Here is a 22,970-nt window from a genome sequence, read left to right as displayed (position 1 = left end):
GGGCCGCCGAGTGTGACAGGACAGCAAATCCTGGGAAGTGGGAGATTCTGGCCGTCCCAATTCAGGACAAACCAGAGCTGCACTGCAAGGCTGCAGCAGGACGGAGCTCACCAACTCAAGACGGTTTACCGCTGCCGTCTCCTTGGCTTCTCAGAGGGCTGGCCACCTCTCCTGCTGCCAGTGCCGCAAGTCAAGAGGGGGAAGGATTGTCCATCGTGGTCAGGAGGCGAACCACCTCCGCCCTCTGGGCACCTGTGATGTGCTGGGTCATGTGAATGAGACAGTCCATGGCGACCTCCGGGTTTGCCTCTACCAAGCTGAAAGAGAGAAGAGGGATTTAATTACCAGGATTTAATGCAAAAAGTTTGTTTCCTCTTCTGAATTTGTGAGTCACAAACACGACTGGTGTTTTGCTCAGCAACTATTTCAAGGTAAGCAAAAATTAAGGAGAAAAGCAGAAGAAGGAAAAGACTGCCAAGTCGAAGCGAGTGGGCCAGTAAAGAGGAGCACTTTGGAAGCACGTAATATCCTGGCATCTCAGCATCCAAAGACAGCCACCTGTGGGCCCGTCCAGAGACAAAGAGTTCCCTCTTTCATCGGGAGCCTTCAAATGCCCTCTCGCGTCCTCTTCACGTATTGCACAACGAAGCAATGCAGGCAGCCTAAGTCTTAGGATCTCTAGAGAGCAGAGGACGCACTCATTCTGCACTCTCATTTAAGCAGAAAATACAAAGTGTTTGATTCCTCCCAGCTCCAAGAAATGCCCTCGGGGCTCCCAGGCCTCTTCCTAGGCCATCCCAACCGTTCAATTCCGATGCCCCGGAATGACCGGTTCATGGGCCCTCTCAGAGAACACCACCACCCCACCAGGAAGGGAATTCTCCTGGGGACTCACTTCCGGATATGTTTCAGGGCATAATCGCGCTTCAGGTATCTGATGTTCTCCCGGATGGCCGACTTGGCCCCGTCCTCTTCGCTCAGGTGCTTCTCAAGCCATGCCACCACCACCTGGTTGCTATCCCAGAGGTAACCCTACGGGAGGGAGAAATGGAGAGCTGCCCTCAGCTGGGAAGGAGGGAGAGCAAGAGCAGTGAGAGACGAGGGAAGCCGGTTCCCCTCCCAGACCTTGACTGCGCCTTCCGTCTCCAGGAACCAGCGTCGCAACATGGACTGGATGTGGCTGTTGCTCAGCTCGCTGTGGGCACTCAGGATCTCGGCCTTGACCACCTCCTCCAACAGCAGCCGCCGCAGCCGCCAGTAGAAAAAGGCGCGGCTCTCCTTCCACTGAAGAATGTCCTGAAACGGAAGACCACACGCCAAATCACTTTATTATTTATTATTCAAATTTATACCCCGCCCTTCTCCTAGTGGACTCAGGGCGGCACATTCCCACAACTGTTACTGCACACAGACTCAGGTCTTCCTAACCCACCTGCCCTCTGCAAGAAATGGCCGACGTCTTATTCAATCACTTAAGGAGCCCTTTCTGGTTTTTCTCCACCTTTAAAAGCTCAGAGCTGGAGAGAAAGCGCAGACGAGTGACCCCAGACGGCAGTTGACAGGGCAGTCCTGCCCCTCGGCTGCAGAGCTGCTCAGGAACTGGAGGGTGAGAGCCCCCAAGACCCCTGGCTGGGCTGGGAGAAGCTCAAAGGAAGCAGAATCCCTTCCAGGGTTCCAGGCCCGGCTGCTTACTGAAATCACTCCTTTCTCCTGCATCCTCCCGGGGGTGTCGTGGAGGTCAGCAAAATGCACGGCCACCTGGTGGAAGATGGGCAGGAGGTTATCTTCTCGCCTCTTCAGCTGCTGCTCCAGTTCTTTGCGATCCCCTCGGGGCAGGTCCGGAGAACCTGCTTGTCCCAGAACACAGAAAGGACCGATCGGAAAGGAGCCAGTCTGGGAGGGCCCAGTAAGCCTGAGGCGTGTGGGTAGGTGGGCTGGGGAGGAGACCCCCACCAGCCCAAGGACGATGTTCCCACCCGAAGCCCTGCTCCCCCAAGAGCTGCAGATCAGGCAGCAGCAGCAGCAGGGAAGGGAAGGGGATGGAGGGCAGGCCCGGCTTGGCCTTCCGCTTACTCAGCTGCTGCGCCAGCCGTGCATAGGTGGCATCGACCCTCCTCATGGTCTTGAGCAGCTCTTTCTTCCTGAACTTGATCTCCACGGTTCCTTCCGCTTCCAAGATGCCTCCCCTGCAAAGCAGAGCTCTTTTGCCAAGCCCCCAAGGGGTCTTCAGCAGCCCCTCCTCTTGTGCTGACAAGCGCTAGGCAAGTCAGAACAAGCCTCCCCCCCCATGTAACCCAGTGTGTGTGTGTGTGTGTGTGTGTGTGTGTGTGTGTGTGTTGATCCCTTGGGCCTCCAGAGTCTCTGGCCAGCATTTCACAATGGGCCCTGGAAGCAGGCAAACTTAAAGAACAAGTTGCTTTTGTAAGGAAAAAAATGGAGACACTTTTCCACCGAAACCCTGACCAGTACACAAAATGTCTCAAGGTCTTCAGCAAAAATAAAGATACCTGTAGCTGTCATTCTAGCCAGGGAGAAACTCACAGATTAGGAGATGTTTTGGAGAGCAGGCCAATTTCAGTAGCCCAGGATTGCCACCCAAAGATGCGACCACAAAGAAGGTGAGGAAGCAGCCGTGCACTCACCTGCTCTCTTTGTCTGCATAGAGCTCCACGTGGAGGGGGTTGATGGTGGAGTCAATCACCACCCAGGAGCCCCCCCGCAGCTCAGCATGTGGGGGGATGTAGACGAGGGCTGGCTGCTTGAACTGCCGGAGGCTGTCAACAATGGACGCCCCGAACTTCAGCACCTGGTCGTACATATCTGCAACCAGAGGCCGAGAAGTCACCCCCACCTTCTCTCTCTGGCGGCTACTGATGTGATTGGGGGTGGTGGTGCAGGAAGAGTACCTTTCATGCCACCAGAGAAGCCCCTCCAGTTGGCGAAGATCAAGAGGGGAAGGTGCTCGTGGTCAAAGTCCCTGATGGCCTGGGCAGTTTTAAAAGCTGAGTCTGGGAACCAGACCTGCCCGGCTTGCTGGATTATCTAGGGAAGACGAGAAGGAAAAATTTACGGGTCACCCTGAATTAATACACCAATCAGGCATTACGCAAAAATAAGTCCTCGACACATTGTATGGGGAGGGCCGATTTCACAGAGGTGTCCTTTTACTGGAGACGACAATGTGATGTGGAATTGTATTCTGGGAAGCTTGAGAAAAGCAAGGCAGAGAGATGGACAGATAAACTGACCAGATGCCCTGCAAGACAAAAGGTTCTGAATTCTGCAAGGCACAACCTTCGCTTCTGATTCTGGGTTTGCTGGATCAGCTGGTATGGCGAGTTCCACCGTCCGGGTCTCCACGGCTATCACGCCCACTGGGATGCCTCCTAGCCTGCCAAGACAAGTCCAGACTTCAGTTTAGGGATACATGTACTCAATACAACCAGTCAATACATAATATGCCATTGTTTATTTCACAAGCATAGGAATTTTAGCATTTTAAAACTTGGGAACAAAGATTTGGGGGTGCTGAACTCTTTCTCATGCCTTATAGGCAGACGTGCACCAGCCGGGGCAGGAAAGGAAGTTCCCACTTACTTTAAGGTCCAAACTCCCTTGCCCCCTCCCTCCTCCCGGCTGCTTCTCAGCCAGCTCCAGCCCTTTGACGATACCTGGCTCGGCCGACCACCACAGTCTGGGCCCAGGGCTTCATGATCTCTGCAAATGATCCGTGATCAAAAAACCCACTTTGCCAAGATCCCTTCACAGCTGCACAACAAGATGGAGAGGGAAAAAAAGGGAGAGAAAGCTCAAGGCCAAGTCTTCTAAACCATGCAGCTCTCTAACCTCTGCTGCTCCGTTATGCAAAACCGGAGAATATTCAGGAAGGGGGAAACCCAAACATGCCAGGAGAATCCACAGGAAAGGCCTACTAATATTGTGAGCCCCCCAGAGTTACCGTGGGGTAAGATACTCACTCGGATGGGGTCTCCCCGCCAGCATCCACCGGGGGTCGTAGGGGACTTTAGAAGGGACAAAGTCAATTTCTCTATCAATGGGGTCACTTGGAGGGATAACGGGCAACGGACTGTGATGGTCCTGCAAGAAGAAACATTTCTCAAGGCCGGTTTTAAGAAAGAAGTGCCCCACGTGGCAGCGGTCAGGGAGGGAAGAAACAGGCTCTTCCAGGTAATTGAAGAAATCTGATTGTGACATTAAACAAGCAAAGATGCTTGTTACCCAATCTTACCCAATTATAGAAGCTGCTTGTTTTTCTATTATAATACATAGATTACTTAATTTAAAAAAAAAAACAACCTGTGGCCCAATTAAGCTGGAAAGGCTGCTGTAATGAAATAAAAGAACTTCAGTGTAAGATATTAGGCAAAGGATCCACAAGAGGAAATTCCTCCCTCATTTAAATGCTGGCACCATTGCCCTCACCATCCTCTACTGAAGGAGGGGGAGGATTTGCAAATCGGCAGCCTGGCACTCCTCCACTGCCCTTGAGGTACCTTGGGCATGTAGGAGAGCCAATGGAGGATGGTGTAGACGCCTTCAAAGTCATCGGGGACAGCCACATGGGAGACCCCGTTGTTGTGCATGATCTGCACTCCGCCCAGCTGGTTGTTAGAAGTGTAGACTTCCCGGCCCAAGACCTGCCACAAAGGAGGATGAAAAGGCCCATAAAAACAGCGCTTTCCTCAAGACTCCGAGCGCAGCTTCCTAGCGGTCACACCTGGATCTTTGGAAACGGCTCAGCAGGACACATTTTTGCAGCTCAGGGTCTGCAAACAAACGTGGCTCTTGCCCCGCTCGTTATCCTGAAGCTTCAGATGCCATCAAGGCTGGAGGAGGCAGGACGGGCTTCCCGAAGCCCGCTGTTGGACTAATATGGCACTGAAGAATTTGGGATGCAAATGTTCCCACAGGGGAACGATAAATGATAAGTAAAACAACCTGGCTTTGAAGGCTGTAATCCAGCACCAACCTCTCGTCCGAGTGGGAGTTCTTTTTAATGGGAATCTATTGTTTTACATACAAGGGCAAGCCTGCATCATTTCCCACCGGCCGATTCTTCACTCACACAGCTGGCACCTAGTCAGAGCGTGGGAGCTTTCCTTTGTTTCTTTAAGGCACTTTTCTTAGGCAAGCTTAAACAAAAGACAACACCGGAAGCCCAAACAAACCCCATCCATACCTTATTCAGAGCGCCAGCCCCAGTCAAGATGATGTGGGAATTCTCCACCTGGATCACTCGCTGGCCGAGCCTGACCAGGTAAGCCCCAATCCCGATGGCTCGACAGGTTACCTGCATGACAGAAGCCAAGGAGCCACTTTATGGCCGAGGAAGCAAAAGCCGCTATTTAGTTTGGAACAGGGTTTCTTGGCTGCCGTTTTCACCGCAGCCGAAACAAAGGGATGCGCGGCCGTACCATGCTGATGGTGACAATCTGGTCATAGGCGAGAGAGGACTCCCCAGCGATGGTGCCGGACGCTCTTAGGTTCTCCACCCCAAAGCCTTCCTCTTTACCAATTATATCAGTGATGATATACCTGCAGAAGACGAGAGCAGGCAGAAGATGAACACACACACACACACGCACACACACAGAGCTTCTCCCTGCCCTCCCCCCCCGCCCCCCCAGGGGAGAAAGTCCGAAAGGAGAGGAGCTGCTCACCTGGACTCACCGGCCTCTTCAACATGCCTGCAGTGAACAGAATTTGTGGAGCTGATCCTGGTGTAATCCTGCGGCGTTAAGTACAGGTACTTGAATCCCTTGGGAAAAGAGGGGAGGGGTGGGCAGGATTGGTTGGATAAATCTGGTAGAGGAAGACTGCTAGAAAGCCTTTAGATAAGCATATAATTCGATCGTTTTGCTGGCCCTCCTCAAAAAGGAACCAGGAACTGGGGGAAAATGTTTTCTTGTTCCCCCCTTAGATTTGGGGCAGTAAGTCCTTCCTGCTCTTCCACAGTGAGGAGTTTGGAGAATGGTAGCCTCTCTGCTCGTTAATTAAGGAGCCAGCGCTTCGTGCCTGCCTGATATTCTACCTTCAGACACGACGGAGGCGGCCCTGGAAAAGCCACGAAATTCTCCCTGGCCAGGCAAGGAGATTCCGCTTGAGCCACAAAGGCGTCTTCCCATCTTCCCGAGGGGCGATTCGGCCGTGATGGAATCCCGCTGGGTTCCCACAGTAATCCACATACCTTGTAGGGATCTGCTGGATCTATCCAGCCTATCTGGAACTTGCTCTTGATCTCGTCGGCAAACCCGATGCGGGCACCACTGTTGGCCGCAATGTAGACCCGCGGGATGCCCTCTGCACGGGCCAGCTCGGATGCCCGCAGGAAAAGGAGATCCTCGGCAGGCCCGAAGGAGCCAATCTTGTAGGTGATGTCGTTGCTGATGAGCACAATGTCGCGGCCCTTGGGGTACTCGGGGGTCTTCAGCTTCATTTTGAAGGCCACCATTCCGATCTAGGAGGAGGAGGAGGAGGAGGAGGAGGAAAGAGGAACTGACCAAAAGCAGAGTAAACAAGCTGCATTTCTTAATCTGGAGGACGTTCCGCCATTCTGCCGCTGAACTCTCTTAGCAGAGGGCTGCAGCAAGCCAGCTTAAGAGGAAAAAGGGGCAGGCTGTCTCTCGGTCTGCAAGGGCACCCAGCTGTTTCTGGCCTCCCCGACGATCCCCACTTCTCCCTCAAGCTTCGGCTTGTCTCGGCGCTCACCTCGTTTCCTCCCGGCAGCCTGTTCAGCTGCACCATCTTCCCCTGGGCATCCAGCACCAGTTCCGTGTAAGTCAGCACGTCGGTGGGGCTGGCGTCCTCAGTGGATCCCCATTGCTTGAACAGAGCCTGAGAAGGAAGAGGAAGACTCACAGAGGGATCCTTAGTGGCAGACAGCTCAAGGGAATGAAGAGGAGGACATTTCCCTGGGACCTAGAGATCCTTCTCTGCAAGGATGAGCAGTGGGCTCTCCGTCAGGAAGACCGAGCTCCGATGAAGAGGCAAACTAGAACACACAACCTCTACTCTGGGGCCTCTCGAACATTAAATCTGGAGCCCGTCCACAGTCCCAGTGGAAGCCCAGCGAACAGCAGCTGCACTGAGTGTCTTTCCACTCAGATGGCCGAAAGAGCAAGGCGAGAGGACCAGCCCACCTGCCGGAACATCTCCAGGAAGTCGTAGACGTAGGTGGTGCCAAGCGACTGGGCCTGGAAGCGCTTGGCCTGGAGCAGGTCCTTGGTGACGTAGGGCGTGTTGATCAGCATCCCGTGCATGGGCCCCTGCTTCTCTCCATAGGAGTGGAACATAATCTAGCCCAGGACACAAAGCGGGGGGGGGGGGGAAAAAGGATCAGGCAATTCAAGTCAGTCAAGAAGCAGCATTCACTCTGCAATCCAGAATTTTCACCAATGCACGCATAAAAGGTCTGGAGGTGCCCTCGGCCACGGTTCCCAGATCCCCTCAACATGTGATGAAGTCTGTATGGACCCAAAGCACCTGGGGGGGGAGCTCAGTTGGGAAATACAACCCTGGAGGACCACCAACCCCTGGGAGAAGGAGCAAAGCAAAGCTGGAGGAGGCTGGAAGTATTTGAGCTGCTCGAGGGCACCTACGCTTCCAGTGTTGGGGTCGCTGACTTCCTTGTAGAGGCTGATATCCAGGTAGTATCCGGACTCGTCGGTGAGGAAGAGGCGGACGGGAACCGCTTGGGCTGTCGGCATCAGGCGGATGTTGATCTTCACTTCTGCTTGAAGGACCCGGAGCTTCCAGAGGCGGCTGCCGTACCGCATCACCATGGACCGCACAGACTCCTCGATCTGGGGGCCCAGCAAAATGTGGTCAGGGGGAGGAGCCTCTTATGCCGCGAGCGCAGCAGGCCTTTTAGAGATGGAGAGAGGAAGCCACCCAGACCTTGGAGGGGTCCATCACAACGGTGGGGACAAAGTTGAGGAAAATGTGGTTGCAGTCGGTGCGGACGCTGATGTTGCTGGAGGCCACCTCCAGCTCATCCATGGCTTCCAGGAGCAGCCGCTCGCCCTCGTTCTGCAGGTACTCGAAAGAGGCTTCCTGGGAGGAAAGACAGAGGAGGAGGAGGGGGGGGAAGGGGGAGAAAAAAGGCAAGGCTTGTAAATCAGCCATGTAGCTGCCCTCCAAGGGAGTAGGGGTACACTACAACGATGAGGTTACCTAGTTTGGGTCATGAAACGTCTGCAAGAAAACAGCCCGAGGGCCCCACGCAAGAAAACAGCACCGAGGGCCCCACACGAGCAGAAAGCGATGCCTGCAACTCAGCCCCAAACTCACCTTGGTGATCAGATCGGAGTGCCTGACAATGGCGCGGATGAAGAACCGGTAGTCGGTGACCTCGGTGCCTTCCTCCACCTTGGCGGCACCCAGGTAAAGGTGCATCTTGTGGTTGGCACAGGGCACCGCGGTCAGGTCGAAGTTGCGCATCCGATTCAGCTCCAGCTGGAAAGCCAGCGCTGGTTCCAAGTGGCGATAGATGTGGTCTTCAGCAAACTGCAGAAGGCGGAGAGGAAGCGCCGCAAAACCTTGTGGGACTTAATGTTGAGGCCAAGCTTGCACCCACCACATGTTAAAACCGAGATCACGCAGAGTGTAAGCATTAAGTCACCCCTCACCTCATCCCGTGCTCGGAAAGTAAAGAACTTTGGGAACTCCCTCTGCAACAGAACACAGAACTTTTACATACATAACACACAAGCATATTTATTTATTTACTTCACGGGCTTATTTCACATATTCATTTTCACTGACCTGCTGTGTTATCAAAAATGTGATTCTTCGGAGCCCGTAGTCAACAAGGATATTATTCTGGAGGGGGAAAGAAGATGAGAAAAGACAAAATACCTGAATAATCTCGGAAGAAAATCTGGTGAACTGCCCTCCTATCACCGGGACATAAGAGGAAGGGAACACGGAAGGAGGCATGCAGAGCAAAGGGTTCACAAGGCCCACTTGTAAAGCACGGAAGCAGGCAAATGAAGGAATAAGCTTTCCTTCAGCCAGGTTGGGGGCCAAGCAGCCCAGGGGAGGAAGCCAGGGTGTCGTGAGAACAGACCTTGGACTGGGCGAAGGCCCTGAAGATCGGCACCAGCTCCTCATCCTCCTGGTGATCTGCCCACCGTACGGCCACGTTCAGGATGTGGATGGGTTCCTCCCGGACGTTCTGGAAGCCACAACCCCACACAGGTTAGGCTCAGCCAGAAGGCAGCAGAGAGAAGTCTGCAGCCCAGAAGAACTCACTTTGTTGTCGTCTTCATCGTAAAAGGTGGATCTCACTTCGCTGAAGAGGGGGCTCTCCACGGGGGGCTCAGCAAAGCAGGAAATGACTTCATCAAAATTCCTGGCACAAAAAAAATGAGAGGCCGGAGTGAGAAGTTAAACAATCTAGGAACCAAATACCTTACTACTGAGGAGCTAAATCTAATCCTGCAAGGGCCTCTCTGGTTCAAGAACCGAAAGGGCTGCAACCTCACCTTGGCCGCTCTCTACCTGCAGGGACAGGTTTAAACCAGGCTTATATTTTCCAAACATTTTGCTTTTCTATTCCCTCCCCCTCCCCAACCAGGTAACTCATTCTTCCAAGATGAATTGGCACTCATCTAGTTGGAGAACAAGTCAAGAGACCTCAAAAATAACAAAGGTGAGATTAAAAAATTCTAAAAAAAGAAAGATCAAGTGGAAGAAAGTGAGGAAGAAGGGATGAAAGCTCCCTCGCCCACGGAGAGCACGCAGGACTGCAACTCCCGACAGGTGCAGCTGGAGTGGCCCATAGTTGAGCCCAACCGGAACGGCAATGCAGCCCCCCCCCAGTGAGGGCCACAAGGCCATGCCCAGGAGCCCCCCCGCCCCCTCGTCCCTTTCCCAGGAGGGCCACCAACCGGGTGAAATCTTCAAATCTGTCGAAGGCCACCATGGCTCCCATTCTCTGGCAGAGAGGGGAAAAACCGCTGTCCATGAAGAGCTCCGTGCTGTGCCGGGCCAAGTCTGGGTTGGAGATGCTGACCGGCACGGACATTCTGGGAGGGGGGAAGCGCAAGGAAGGGGGCAAACCTCAGAGGGAGCAGGCCACCCATTCATGGGCGTAGAACTGAGGTCCTCTGCTTCCAAGAGCAGCTGACAGAGCTGGCACATCCAGCTGGACAGACACAAGCCCGGAGGCCGCTAGGAACTGGAACTTTTCTTTTCAAGGGGCTTTAAAAAAAGGCAGCCCCTTTGCAAAAGGGAGCCCCCTGCCGCTCTCCATCGCCCGCTTGCTACAGGGGTCCAGCAAGGAGCCCGTTTTGCCCTCACATGCTCTCAGACGGGAAGTTAGTAGCAAATCCAAAGGGCTTGGAGCGGGGCAGTTAAGAGAAAAGTCAAGGAGGCAGTTATGGCGGAGCCGAGTTTTTTGTGTAATTGTTGTCATGCTGCAGAGCCAAAAGAACTCGACACGCTACGCTACCTGCTCAGAGTGGGGCTGCTTCCTCTGAAAAGAGACAGGAACACAAATAGCCCCCTTGGTCCGAGACAGACGCACCGGGACCACTCGGCCTTCTCCCCCCAGGAGACCAGCAAGTGATCCTGAAACCTCCCCCAGGCAGACCCTCTCCCGCTTCTCCTCGGCCTCCCCCAACCCCCCGCGAACACTAGGAAGGCCGAGGCACCTGTGCCCTACCTGTTGGGATGGGAGGAAGGCAGCATGAACTGGAACTCAACCACGCAGGTGCCGTCCAGCAGCTGGCGGTGCTGCAGGCTGTTCAGTTCGTAGGCAATGTAGGCTCGCCTCACATACACCTGGAAGGACAGAAGGAAGCAAGACCTAATCTTGGCTAATCTGTGGCCAAGGTGCCTTTTCATGTTTTTCTCCATGCACAGATATTATTACAGCAGGCAAAAGGGCCACTTGGATTGGGCAGGATGGTGGATCAGCAAAGCAGCAGGAAAACAGTGTCCAACTTCAGGACTCTGGATTATCTGCATGGTTTTGCTGCACAATTCTACAGCAGGGATGGCTGACAAATTCTGGGAGTTGAACCACAAGTCTTAAAGTTGCCAAGTTTGGAGATTCCTGTTTTAGAGCAAGAAGAACCTTTGGCTGCAGAGGCAGAAACAAAACTGGCAAAGGGAAAGCACAGCCCAGAGGTTGGGCACCAACACATCCATTAAGGAGGCACTGCGGGTGAGGAAGTGGGGCAGCAGCTCAATGTTAATCATGGGCAAGGGTCAGTAAGGGCCTGAGGCAGGGCCACGTGACCCTTGAGCCCCAGCAGGCAACACCGCTCTCCCTGGAAACGGTTCCAGCTCTCTCCTTACCTCCAGGGCTGCCATGCGCACCACCTGGTTGGCGTGATAGAAGAAGGTGGGCAAGACGTCAAAGATGGTGGTTTCCGAAAGGATGAGTTTCTATAAAAGATGGAACCCACGCCAAGTAAGCAGAGGCGGCTCGGACCTCGGACTCCGAGGGGACTGGATGCTCAAGAAGTCACCTTTAGGTTCTCAGGACAGAACTGGTGCCCATACATGTCGATGGCCGAGAGGAAGATGGACTCCACCTGGTTGTGCCGCAGTTCGTGGGACGGGAGGTGGGAAGCGATCAGCACCTGGGGGGAAAGGAGGGCTGGGTCAACAGAGTCCCCCACCCCACCCCCACCCAGGTGAGTCAGGGAGAATCAGCCAGGATGACCGGCAACCCCTGGCCTGACCTGCCGGGCCCTTAGGGCCACTTTGGCATGCTCCGTTTTGCTGAGCTGGGTGAGCTCATTCAGGATGGCCATCAGCTCATCGGTCAAGGTCGGGTCTCGGCCACACAGCTGCTCCTGGGCATCAGAAACAAAACAACCGCTCAGCTGCCTCACTGCGCTGGTGTTCTCTGGAAGGGTAAGGAAGGGCTGCGCTCCCCGGCCTGACCTCCCAGCTGGGCCGGGCCTGCAGCCCTGCGGCCAGGTGGGGAAGGGGCGTTGCTGGGGAGGGGCCAGAGGTCTTTTCTCCTGCTCAGGAAGCGGCTCCTGTTCAACTTACAATCAACATGGTCACCAGGAGGTTCTTCTTGGCCACCTGGGCGTGGGAGAAAATGCACTCCAGCACGGGGGTCATGTCGGGCATGTGCTGCTCCCTCAGGATGATCACACATTTGTCGTAATGAGCTGGAGCAAGAGAGGAGACCCAAGGAGAGGAGAGTTGCAGAGAAGCTGCCCTCTTCCAGGTAGCTCTGCCGGAGGCCTTGCCAGCACCCTCCTCCTCCTCCTCCTCCATCTTACCTTGCTGGAACTGGGTCTCCACCTGCAAGTATCGCCTCAGCAGGTCCAGCACCACCGACTTCATGTGGCCTCGGATGCCACTGCGATACCTGAAATCAGGGGGCGGGAGAGAAGATGCTGTGCACGAGTCGCTTGCCGGTCTTGGGAGCAAACGATGGAGAAAGTGGGGCAAGAGGGTCGGAGATGATTCGTCGAAAGACGTTTGGGGCACAATTTTTGTGACAAAAGCAGAAAATCTGCTCAGCTTGTTTACTGCAGGAGCCCTGCTGAATGCAGGAGGATGCATTCCCCTTTTCAAATCACCTTCAGGGCTGCTAGAAACACTGTCTGCTTTCTTCACTGTTGGCTCGGGGCCTGCCTAGACCAGAGCAGGCCGGGGTCTAGGCAGGAAGATCAGCTTGGCTGGTGCAACGAAAGAGGCAGCCTTTCCCTGCAGATGCTCAGGCAGGAAGTGTTGCGGTGTGATTGTCCCAAAGATGGAGGACAAGCACACAAACCTACCTCTGAACCAACTGCACAATACTTTGGGTATTCATGAAGAAGACTTCCCGGTCAGCTTTGCGTTGCAGGGTGGCTGCGTGGCTGTCCAAAATACTGGCAATCTGGAAGAGAAAGAGAACCAGGAAAAAACAATCCTTTATAGCAGCCGGTGTTTCTCAACCTTAGCAACTTTAAGATACGTGGACTTCAATTCCCAGAATTCCCCAGCCGGCCCGTATCGTCAATCTTTCTCACTCCCCCCCTCCCTCACCTGCTGGCTGGGGAACTGGCAGAGCACCGAGGTGACGTTGCTGGCGTACTGGGCCATCACTATTCGGATTGACTTCTCCACAGAAGCTGGAATCCGGCCCAGCGTGCTTGTCATGATCTCCTGCAGCTCCAGCAGGGGAAGGGAGGGATCCCGGAGGGTCCTCATCAGTTTACCCACCCACTCTTTGATCTGAGTTGGGGAAAAAAGGTTCAAGGATTCAGGGATCGTGTGAGTGAACCACAGAAGGCATAAGCAAGGGGGCTCTGGACCTCTGCGTGGTAGCAGACAACCGAACACGGGAGGGCAAGGGGCCTCCCTCCGGCTCAGGAGATTTGGGGCGATTAGCAATGGAGACTGGCCGGAAGGGGGAAATTAGGATTTTCCCACAGAAGAAGCTTCTTTTCTGGCTCTTCTTTTAGCCTCTCCTTTTGCAACCTGCATCGGTTTAGGAGCAGCTCGTTCTGCCATCTTTCAAGGCCTTCCTCCTCCTCTTTGCAAAAGTCGAAGCAAAATCTTCCCAGCGTTTCCTTGAGGTCAGGAATGTATTCTCAGGGTATCCCAAGCCAGCTTTTTCCAAGCGTGGTTTTTAATAGGCAAAGGTGAAAAAGAAAACCCCAGCAACGTCTTACCTTGGCGGAGAAATAAGGCTCTGGCAAGCAGTAGCCGTTCATGACATTCTGCAGGTTCTCCAGCATGTTGTGGAAGACCTGGTGCAGCTTCTCGCCAAGGATGGGCAGGGGCGGCTGAGGGGAGAGCCCCCCCATGTACAACTGGGCCTGGGGGAAGCATCGGCGGGTAGAGAGGCAAAACATGAAAAATAAACGGAACGTTATAACCAGAAAATCCACCGTTCTGGAGCTTCCTGTGATCTGGAAATGACTTCACAGGAGTTCTAGCGCAAGGCTGTTCGTCCCCAGAAGCACCTGGACACGCAAGAGGCAGCCCAGTCGCTTCTGGGGGGCAAGAGCAGCCCTGAGGAGATGCACTAGGCGGCCTCCTGGATCCCTCCCGGGTGCCTGGCAAACTCCGAGCGCTGCCAGGCGGCTTTTGCTCTCTCCCAAGTGGCTTCCAGCCGCTCCGTCACTCACCAGGTGAACTTTAGTGGGGTCATCCAGTTGAAGCCGAGCTACCACACAGCCGGCCTCTAGCAACGTGCCCGGCCGCTTCACGTAGTGGATGATGCCCGACTCTTCCACTGTCAAGGAGGCCACCATCTTCATCACCTGTTGTTTGGAAAGCAACACACCTGCACGTGATCGGTGGTTTCCAAATGATCCCCACATGATCCATTATGCTTTGAGCGTCCGGCAAGTGGACCAAAGCTAAGCTGTCCAGCATGAGGGTCCGAAGGAGGAAAAGGCTGAGCCAGCTGGTCACTTCACTGCCAGCCAGCTAGCAGAGCCAGAACGCTCCCAAAATAGGCACGTTAAAGTCAGGAACCGAACAGTGGGAGCCACTTTCCACCGTGAAGAATCTAGATCTCCACCCCCCCCCCGGCCAGAGCAGGTGTTACCTCCATTTCTGCATAGCTGTGACCCACAGAGATGTGGCCCCCGTCCTCCACCATATACTGCAGCAGTTTTCCTGCAGAGGGTGCCCGGAGCAAGGTTGGGTCTGTCTCTTTTTCAAAGTCACAGCTTTTGTTGCCAATTGTGATGCGGTATCTGGAGGTCAGAAGCCAGAGAACGAAGAAGCCATAAAAAGGAAAAAATATAAAAATGTTGTTGGATGTCTCGGACCTTGCTTCTTTCAGTCGAGCTCATCAACTGGACACTTCCCGGGTCCCCCCGTTCCATACAGAAGGGATTCTTGCTCAAGTAGCCCATCGCAGAGATTAAGAAACGGTTGTGCAATGGAAGGAAGTGGGTTTGTGAGGTCTGGGACACGTAGTAAGTGTGAGCTTTTGTGCATAGCTGAAAGGAGACCCATTTCATCACCTACCGGTCGGTTTCTTCTTTCATGTACGTGGTGTAGCTGTTGCCGTTGTAAGACAGGAGGAGCCCCCCGTCGTTCAGCCGGTGCACGTCGATCTCAATGTGGGTGCCGTTCATTATGATGACGTAGGTCGTCAGGGACTGACGGGCCACCTGCCAGAGGCCGCGGAAATGAAAAGAAACAGCCTTTTTTGCTTTCCTTCCAAAGGCAGGTTCAGACGTAAATGCTGATTGCTATTTTATTTTATTTTTAAAAAGGGGGAGGGAGGGCCAAATTCAACAACTCCCTTCCCATTCTACCGGAAAAAGAATTTTCCCATTTCAGTCAATGAAAATTTGGGCCAAGCATACCTTAAGCACATATTTGGCGTCTTCGTAAATAAGTTCCACGTCGACAATATTCAGGAGGGAGGCTGCTGGCAGAACTTGGCCCCTGAAAAACCAGCCAAGCCTTTACACTTCTGATCAAAAAATGTCCTGAGCCTTTCAAGTTAATTCTCTGTTGAAGGTCAGAAAAGGGTTCTCAAATTTGTTCAGAGGAACACATCATGTTCGCCCTCTGTAACTCTTTCTAAGAGACTCCAGAATGGCTGACAAACATAATAGACATGCTGGATATTAGGAAGACAACGTTCCACAAATCATCCCAGCACATCTTAATTGGTGGAACTCTATCATGAATACATTTTAAAGCGTTTACACTTGTGGGGCGTCTCACAGAGATCTGCTGATTGCGCAACGGGTTGCATGAAACGGCCAGGCCTGGATGACGGCTCACCTCTCCAGCAAATGCAGGAAATCATCCATGCAGGTCCTAAAGGAGGCATCTGCCACGTTAAGGGCACCACAGACCACCGCCAACATCATGTCTGGTTTCTCCGCCTGCCAATGGCGGAAGAATTTGCTCACTTTGGAATTTGCTCATACATCGATGAGTCTTTCAATGCAAAAGGTTCCCAAACATAAATAAAGAGTAAATCCAGATAAAAAAATGTGGCATCTAAAACAGAAAATATAGACTCAGGAATCTTTTGAAAAAGGAAGGCTCAAGGGATGCAAGCATCAGTCCCGGCAAATCTGCCCAGCAGTCCAATTCTGAGACTTGCTACCTGCACTTTTTCAGCTATCAGATGATCGAGCCAGCTGGTGTCGGTCTCGTTCGTCTGGAAACTCTCTGTCTCCAACAACTTAATCAGGTACTCAACCGTCGTCCTGAAGTCACCACGGATGGACAGCTCCTTTAAAGCCACCACCAAATTTCTGAAAGCCAACAAGCCAGACGCATAAAGCCCCAGCCTGCTCTAGCCGCCTGTTTCAATTCCGGGGGTGGGGTCTATGTGAAAATGACGCCCCTGAAAAGGGAGGTGAGCTGACAGGATTAGGTTCCTTTTGGGATGTGCGACCATCCCAGTAAAAATGGGTCTTTTTAGGAAGGCAGGAAGCAGAACCCAGGAGTGACCCCCCCATAAAAAGAGAGACAACGGAGAGTCCCGACTGCCTTCCGGGGAAGCCCCTGCAAGGTTTCCATCACCCAGGAAAGCCCAAGAGAAGACAATACTGACGAGATGGCCTCCTCGCGGTTCTCTCCCCAGGAGAAACAGTGTCCAAACTGGGAATCGGCAAATTCGTGCAAGCCACCGGTGGCTGCCACGCTGAAGTATCCCCAGACGTTCTTACTGCTGCGGAAATTCAGTTCTTGCACGGTGCCAGAGCTGGGCTTGAAACCCTGCAGGGGGGGGCGCAAAAGACAGGTAAGGGTGAGGGGGGGGCAGGAAAGGCAGACTTCGCTCACCTTTGGCAGAACTGAGGCCACATCAAAGCACTTAAGAGCCACACAGGCAGCGCCTGGCCCTGCCCCAGACCCGAAAGAGAGAAGGCTCCTGAGCAGGCAGAGATTAATCTAAAGGCCCCTCCTGGTCCGTTAGGCCTGGTGGTAACAAACTGTCTCCTTCGTGGCCATTTAAACCAATTAAGCACCAGAATCTGCCCTGATTGGAAAAAAAAATCAGTGGTCTTTTACACTACTGCCCTAAGCCATGCTCATTATTTTTAGTTATCAGTTGAAGCAGTCACGGGGAGAACGTAGAAAAGAAAGGCGCAGAACAAATACTTTAAACAAATAAGAACGGGGAGGTTTGTTTAATATCTACAATGTGTTTTAGAGACGTCTGCCACCATTTTAACAGAAGGATTCTATCCTCTTACACGGCAAGCTAGAGCCCAGCCAGCTATGGGGCCACCCAGCCTTTCCAGGCATTTGCCCTCCTTAAAAGGAAGAGATGACAGATTTTTAACTCCACTGACTTCGTCGGGATTTTCACTGGTGATTCGTGCTGCTATGACGTGGCCCCTGGGAACAGGAGCACTCTTGGGGCCCTCAAAAGCGATGGGGTTGTCCCCCCAGGGGGACCCTCCGTAGAGCGCTCGGATGTCCTTTATTCTGTGCAACGGGACCCCCATGGCAATCTGAAAGGAGGAAAAAACAGAAAGGGAAACACGTCGAGAAGAATTTGTTAGGTGTCTCGGTGCTTCTTCTGGAGAAGGAGGTGCTTACAAAGAAACCGCTTGCCTTATCTGCAACATGGGCTACGTTCTTCTCTCTCTGACACTCTCCAGAATTGCTGCTGGAGAAACTGACTTGGGAACACAAAATACCTGGAGCTGAGCAGCCGGTAAGTTGACGTCAGCAATCATTTCCGTGCAAGGGTGTTCCACCTGCAGGCGAGGGTTCAGCTCAAGGAAGTGGAAGCGCCCTCCTTCGCTATAGAGGTACTCAACTGTCCCGGCACTGACATAGCCGACCATTTTGGCAAGGCGCACAGCGCACTGCGGAGAGAAAACGCAACAGAGCTGGGTTAGAAAGAGGCAGCTTCTTGGGAGGTTATTCGACGGCTCCCGAGGAGTGAGGGATTGTATTTCCAAACATAGCAGGGGATGTAATCTCAAATAAATCATTACTATACGCGTAGACCATATGCTATGGAGTCCCTATAAAAGCTCTTCCTTTTTATGAATGTCACAAACAGTCACAACAGAAACCCTGAGCTATAAATATTCTCCTTTAGTCAGAAAAGCCCCAGGGAGGAACGAGACCCAGATTCAAATACCCCCCCCCCTCTATCCTTGAGGCTCCCTTGGTTATTTCGGGGCCAGTCAAGGTTTCTCACATCCAATTTAGCTTATAGCACAATCAGAAGATTACGGGGGGGGGGGGGAATACAGGGGAACCATCATCTTCAGCCACGTGGAGAAAGAGGACAGGAGCACAACAGAGGAGCAGCATTGAGTGGAATGCTGCAAGGGCCAAACTGCCCCCCCACGTTGAGCGCTTGTTCTGGGGCTCCCTTCCGAGAAATGACATCCGTGGCTGGTCTGTGTTCTTTGCCAGGGCTTCACGCAGAGCTCCGGGCAGGGCAGGAGATGTGCACCTTCTCCATGTGCTCAAAGACGGCCGGAGGGGCCACCGTGGCCGGGGCTTCCTCGATGATCTTCTGGTGCCTCCGCTGGATGGAGCAGTCCCGGCTGAACAAGGAAATGGCGTTCCCATACTGGTCAGCCAGGACCTGGACTTCAAGGTGGCGGGCGTGCTGCAAGAACTTCATCACGAAGATGGGGGACCCGGGGACCTCGCTCTGCACCTGTCGGACGGAGGGCAAGAAAATCAAACGGAGCACCGACTGTCCAGAGCTTCCAAACAGCTGGCTAAAACCCAGAGAGTTATGCATTGGGAAAGCACTCCGGGTTATGAGAGTACAAGGATAAAAATCCCTTAATTAGTTCAAGCCAAACAGCCAGATTACCTCTCAGTGTGGCATTGAAAGGAAGCCGAGGAACGAGGATTTCATAAACTACGACGGTATCCCTTCTTCGGAGGAACACGAACGAGAGGGGCCACACGGGTGCAGGAAACCCTTAAAATGACGGGGAATCTGGCCCAGGAGAACCCCAGAGCAGCCCCTCCTTTACCTGTCTGAAGCGGGCAGGGAACTCCTCCACCCCTTCCACAATTCGAATCCCTTTGCCGCCGCCCCCCTCGGAGGCCTTGATCATCACCGGGTAGCCGATTCTTTTGGACGCCTGACAGTTGAGAGGAGGAGGAGGAGGAGAAAGGAGGGAAGGAAGAAGCAAGGGGTGAAGAAGGCTCCTCTGGAATGCCAGCCCTGAACCTGTGCTGCCCAGGCGAACCCAGCCTTCCTCAAAATGGGTCTGGCCAGGCCTGCTCCAAAGCCAAATGACGCGCAACCTTGGCATTAAGTGCAGGGAGGCTTTCCGCTTTGCCCCCTGCTAAAATAGGCAGGCCCGTCAATAGCTAGATTGTATGCTTGGCCTGCAATACCTAAACTAGTAAGGATAAAGTAGCACAGACTGACCTGCCTGGCTGCCAACCGTTTCATAATCTCCGTAGCACCCTGACGCTTCTGACACGAATAAATTTTACCATTCAGCAGCAAAAATAATGTCCTTTGCTTAAAATTCCACACAAGCTGAGACTCACACAGGACTGAGTTTGCCAATTCTCTCCTTCCCTGAAGGAGGGCAATGAATCTTTTAAGGAACAAAAATCTGCCTGGTCTGTTTCATTCTGCAGCCAGTGCAGGATCCAACAGGAAGCCCAAAGGTAGGACAACTTAATTAAGAAAAACTGCTCTCCTCTTCCATGCTTAGTTGCCTAAGCCTCTGTCATTTTCCCTCTCTAATAATATTGTTACTAATAACGCTTTAACGCCTTAGAAGGCATCCAGGGTGCCTCCATTTACCTCTAGGCCTTCTTCCACGTCCCGCACACAGCCCCGCTGATAGGTTTCCAAGGGAACCGTGAGGGTCTCCGCCTGCTGCTTCTCCTCTTGGGTCCGTTCAGCAATTAAGTCTAGGAAAAAAAAAAACCACAACAAAACTTTGAGGGCAACAGCTATTTCTTTATGATCGAAGCAGAGGCTCCATCGTGCCCCAAAGTAATGCAAGGGATAAATCAGAAGGAAAGAAAAGGGAAGAGATTTCAGTCATGCAGCCCTTTCTCGATCCTGTGAGACCTGGAGTGGCCAAGATGGAAGCTGCAGGACGCCAAGTCAAAAGCGGGCAGAGAACACCAAGGCGGGGGGGGGGGCGCAAGTCCTCTTACCACTGCCACTCCACGGCAACGTTGGAATGTGGATGGTCTGGGCCACAATGGTGGACGCCACTTTGTCCCCCAAGGTCCACATGGCTTCACGGGGTGGGCCTAGTAACCAGAGAAAAGAGGGTCAGCTGACATTGGGGGAAAATACATTTGGGAGAGGCCTGCACGAGCTCGGCTGGAATGCCGGAGGCCCAGACAAAAGCAGAGCAGCTTGGCTATACATAGGCAGGATTAGAAGCAGGGACTGTGAGGTCACTCGCACCTGTTCTGCTGGCCAGGCGTTTAACCTTGATCGCACAAGGTCCCTCAAGTCCGGTAGGGGGGAGGCTTTACAGAGTGGCAGAAACACAGATCTCTGCCCTAAGGGATGAGATTTCTTTCCAGAAATCTGGGAAAGAAGATCTATTTTTTACTTAGCAAGAACAAAGTGGGGGGGGGGGGAAAGTTTCAAGGGAGGCTGCATGGAAAACACACCCAGATTCAGGCCTGGCAACGCCGCTTGGGGAAAGTTGAGTCTGTCAGAGGCAGAGATCAGCGTCTTCCTATTCCACCTGGGGCTTAGCTGAACGTGCCAACACGCAGCCAAGAGAAAACACCTACCTAGGAAAGCAATCCCGTGTTTCTGCAGCAGCTCTGGAAGTTTGGGATTCTCCGAGGCATGTCCCCAACCAGCCCAGACAGCCTAGGAAAGAAGGTTTAAGTGATCTGCTGCACCACTTCGGCAGTTCTATATCTTCATACATTCTATTGCACCCATTCTACAGACCTCCCACTTTCCCACCCGTTCTTTGCTACAGAATTCTCTGCAGCCCAGGATGGACAGAGAACCCCGGCTGGTTACCTGCACTGGGATTCTCTTTGAGATGTCCACGATCAGTTCTACATTGGCGTAGTTGTTATTATTGGTTCCCCCGGAGACAGGCACGTAGTGGTCCGCCATTTTGATGTACTCTAGGAGAGGGTTGGGGTTGTCAGTCATGAGGGGGGAGAACCATCCCAGGCCCTGGGGGAAGCAGCAAAGGCCTCCGCTACCGACCTGCGTTGGCTTTAAGGTCCTCAGGGGTCACCATCACCACGAAACGGATGGCTCGCTCGTTCCGGAACATCTCGTAGGCCCACCTGCGGATGGAGCGCATGCACTTCACGGCCGCAATGCCATTGTTGGCAATCAGGACCTGAGTTCGGGAAGAAGGCACGCCCAGGCCGGTCACTCCCCAGGAGCCCCGCCAGAGTGGAGAGGGGGCTGAAACGGGGCTTCCCAAAAGAAGATCAGGGCTCAATGAGAGACCCCTTCCCTCCCGGCGCACAGGAGACGAGTTAGACAATCCAGCGTTCCCGCCAATCTTCTGGAATATCTGCCTGACTTTATATAAAGTTTCTCTACACATAGTGGGCTTTACATGAAGGAAATATATTTAATAGGCAGCCATCCCAGCTGCATCACAAGGGTCAAAGGGGAGCGTCGCTGCTTCTTCGGCGGCCAATACCTTTTCAATCACACGGTTTCCTCCAAAACGAGTCACGAATTCAGCAGGTGAGGCCACCGTGAAGTCCCTGTGGAGGTCCAGTTTCCTGTGCTCCCGTCCTTTCTTCACCAGGTACATCCCTGACATGCTGGTTCTGGAAGGAGGCAGAAATATTTCTGTAAGCTCAATCCATAGCGCTTGAGTCTGTTCCTCGGGGAAGAATAAAAGACGGACCTCAGATGACTGCTGGAGAACAACAGTCAAGCAGGGGGGCAGAAGACGGTGGAACACGTTCCTGAGTGAAGGTGAAATTGTTCCACTACTTGGTGCCACCAGTTGTCTGCTCTCGTCCGTCCGTGTGTCTTGCCCTGACATTTAAATGTTAAGCGTCTTCCTCCCACCTTTTCAGTTAACAGGCTTTTGGTAAAAGGTGGCACATCTAACACAAAACACATCTTATGAACTAACCATCTGTCTTCCCTCTGGAACACATTTTGTTAAGCTGCTGATCTTTCAAAAGTTCCGTATTTCCAAAAGAGAAAATGAGATTAGGGCAGGCAAAAGTTACGAAGAGGGTAGGAAGGAATGCTTCCAACGCTTAGCTGTGCAAGATGGGCTTGTTTTTGAAATTGGCTGGGTATCATTTTCTGGAAACATCCTTAGAAAACAATCCCTGAAAAGTGAAGACCTCATTCAGGAGAAATTTGGTTCTGAAACTGTTTTGAGAGACTCTCCTCAAACAGTTGTGCACGTCTCTGGTGGCTGGAGGACAAAAGGGCATCTAAGCTTAGAGCATTTGGAAACACCCCCCCCCAAGAAACTGTTATTTACTCCCTCCTTTCCGTAGCTGCTTTCTCTGCCACCTCCAGGAGGAGACGATTCTCAGCCCCAAAATGACAATGAAGGAACGGCTGCCAGCAGCTGCCGCTAGCATCTTCCCCTCCCTGCCGGGTGCCTGCCAAGGAGCTGCTGCCGGACTCTGCACAAGCTCAGAAGAGGAGAAAGGAATGTTTGTTTGTGTGGTTATCTTAAGCTGCCCCCTTTCTCCTCCCCTCTTGTGCTGCAGAGCAGATCGAAGGCTTCAGCCGCCCAGACCCAAAGCAAGTCAGAATCCTGCTGGCCGGTACTGACCTCCAGGCTGCTGCGCCCAGTTCCGGTCTGCTGCTTCTTCCTCTCCTCTTCTGCGGCTCTGGGACCCCCAGAGAGGCAGGCAGGAACAGAGTCGGAGGCCAGCCCTGCCGCCTCTTCCTCCTCCTCCATTTCTGTGACTTTCCCCCCCCCCTCCTCTTGGCTTTCCCTTCCCCGTGGGCGACAGCTCCCCAGCAGCACCCCCAGGTGGCTCAAGGGAGAAAAAACATCTGGCTGGCTGTGTGACAGACCACAAAAACAACAATACTTCGGTCTCCCGACCACCGAGTTAGTTATCAACTGAAA

At 53.2% G+C, this 22,970-nt stretch overlaps 1 protein-coding gene across 1 annotated transcript; it reads right to left on the bottom strand.

The window, feature by feature from the left end:
* Positions 1 to 190: 190 nt before the first annotated feature.
* ACACB (acetyl-CoA carboxylase beta) lies at positions 191 to 21,683 on the bottom strand. Its single transcript, XM_029284107.1, has 52 exons — positions 21,558 to 21,683; positions 21,107 to 21,245; positions 20,912 to 21,021; positions 20,671 to 20,752; positions 20,074 to 20,172; positions 19,712 to 19,821; positions 18,921 to 19,031; positions 18,383 to 18,592; positions 17,610 to 17,780; positions 17,259 to 17,420; positions 16,517 to 16,680; positions 16,064 to 16,214; positions 15,733 to 15,836; positions 15,306 to 15,387; positions 14,962 to 15,107; positions 14,534 to 14,684; positions 14,109 to 14,243; positions 13,650 to 13,796; positions 13,021 to 13,209; positions 12,771 to 12,871; positions 12,270 to 12,358; positions 12,031 to 12,155; positions 11,715 to 11,828; positions 11,499 to 11,612; positions 11,326 to 11,415; positions 10,688 to 10,806; positions 10,475 to 10,498; positions 9,912 to 10,049; positions 9,274 to 9,373; positions 9,089 to 9,196; positions 8,767 to 8,841; positions 8,649 to 8,708; positions 8,311 to 8,526; positions 7,918 to 8,073; positions 7,620 to 7,823; positions 7,161 to 7,316; positions 6,730 to 6,855; positions 6,209 to 6,478; positions 5,682 to 5,779; positions 5,436 to 5,556; positions 5,201 to 5,311; positions 4,515 to 4,658; positions 3,978 to 4,098; positions 3,672 to 3,768; positions 3,295 to 3,391; positions 2,907 to 3,042; positions 2,643 to 2,820; positions 2,074 to 2,186; positions 1,693 to 1,847; positions 1,126 to 1,296; positions 896 to 1,032; positions 191 to 317 (listed from the first exon to the last, which is right to left on the bottom strand). The coding sequence occupies exons 1-52, from the start codon at positions 21,681 to 21,683 to the stop codon at positions 191 to 193; spliced, it is 6,780 nt and encodes a 2,259-aa protein (XP_029139940.1).
* Positions 21,684 to 22,970: the final 1,287 nt, after the last annotated feature.

The sequence above is a fragment of the Protobothrops mucrosquamatus genome, unplaced genomic scaffold (genome assembly GCF_001527695.2).
Source record: "Protobothrops mucrosquamatus isolate PMUCROS unplaced genomic scaffold, P.Mucros_1.0 scaffold374, whole genome shotgun sequence".
Classification (NCBI taxonomy): domain Eukaryota; kingdom Metazoa; phylum Chordata; class Lepidosauria; order Squamata; family Viperidae; genus Protobothrops; species Protobothrops mucrosquamatus.
Note: the sequence above shows the minus strand (reverse complement) of the source record. Positions and strands in the feature narration are given on the sequence as shown.

Excerpts from the sequence above, each read along its gene's own strand:
- ACACB (XM_029284107.1), bottom strand. The coding sequence starts at position 21,683 with ATGTCAGGGATGTACCTGGTGAAGAAAGGACGGGAGCACAGGAAACTG. Across the intron at positions 21,022-21,106 it reads GGACCTTAAAGCCAACGCAG|AGTACATCAAAATGGCGGAC; the intron begins GTCGGTAGCGGA and ends ACCCTCTCCTAG. Across the intron at positions 18,593-18,920 it reads TCCCTGCCCGCTTCAGACAG|GTGCAGAGCGAGGTCCCCGG; the intron begins GTAAAGGAGGGG and ends TCCGTCCGACAG.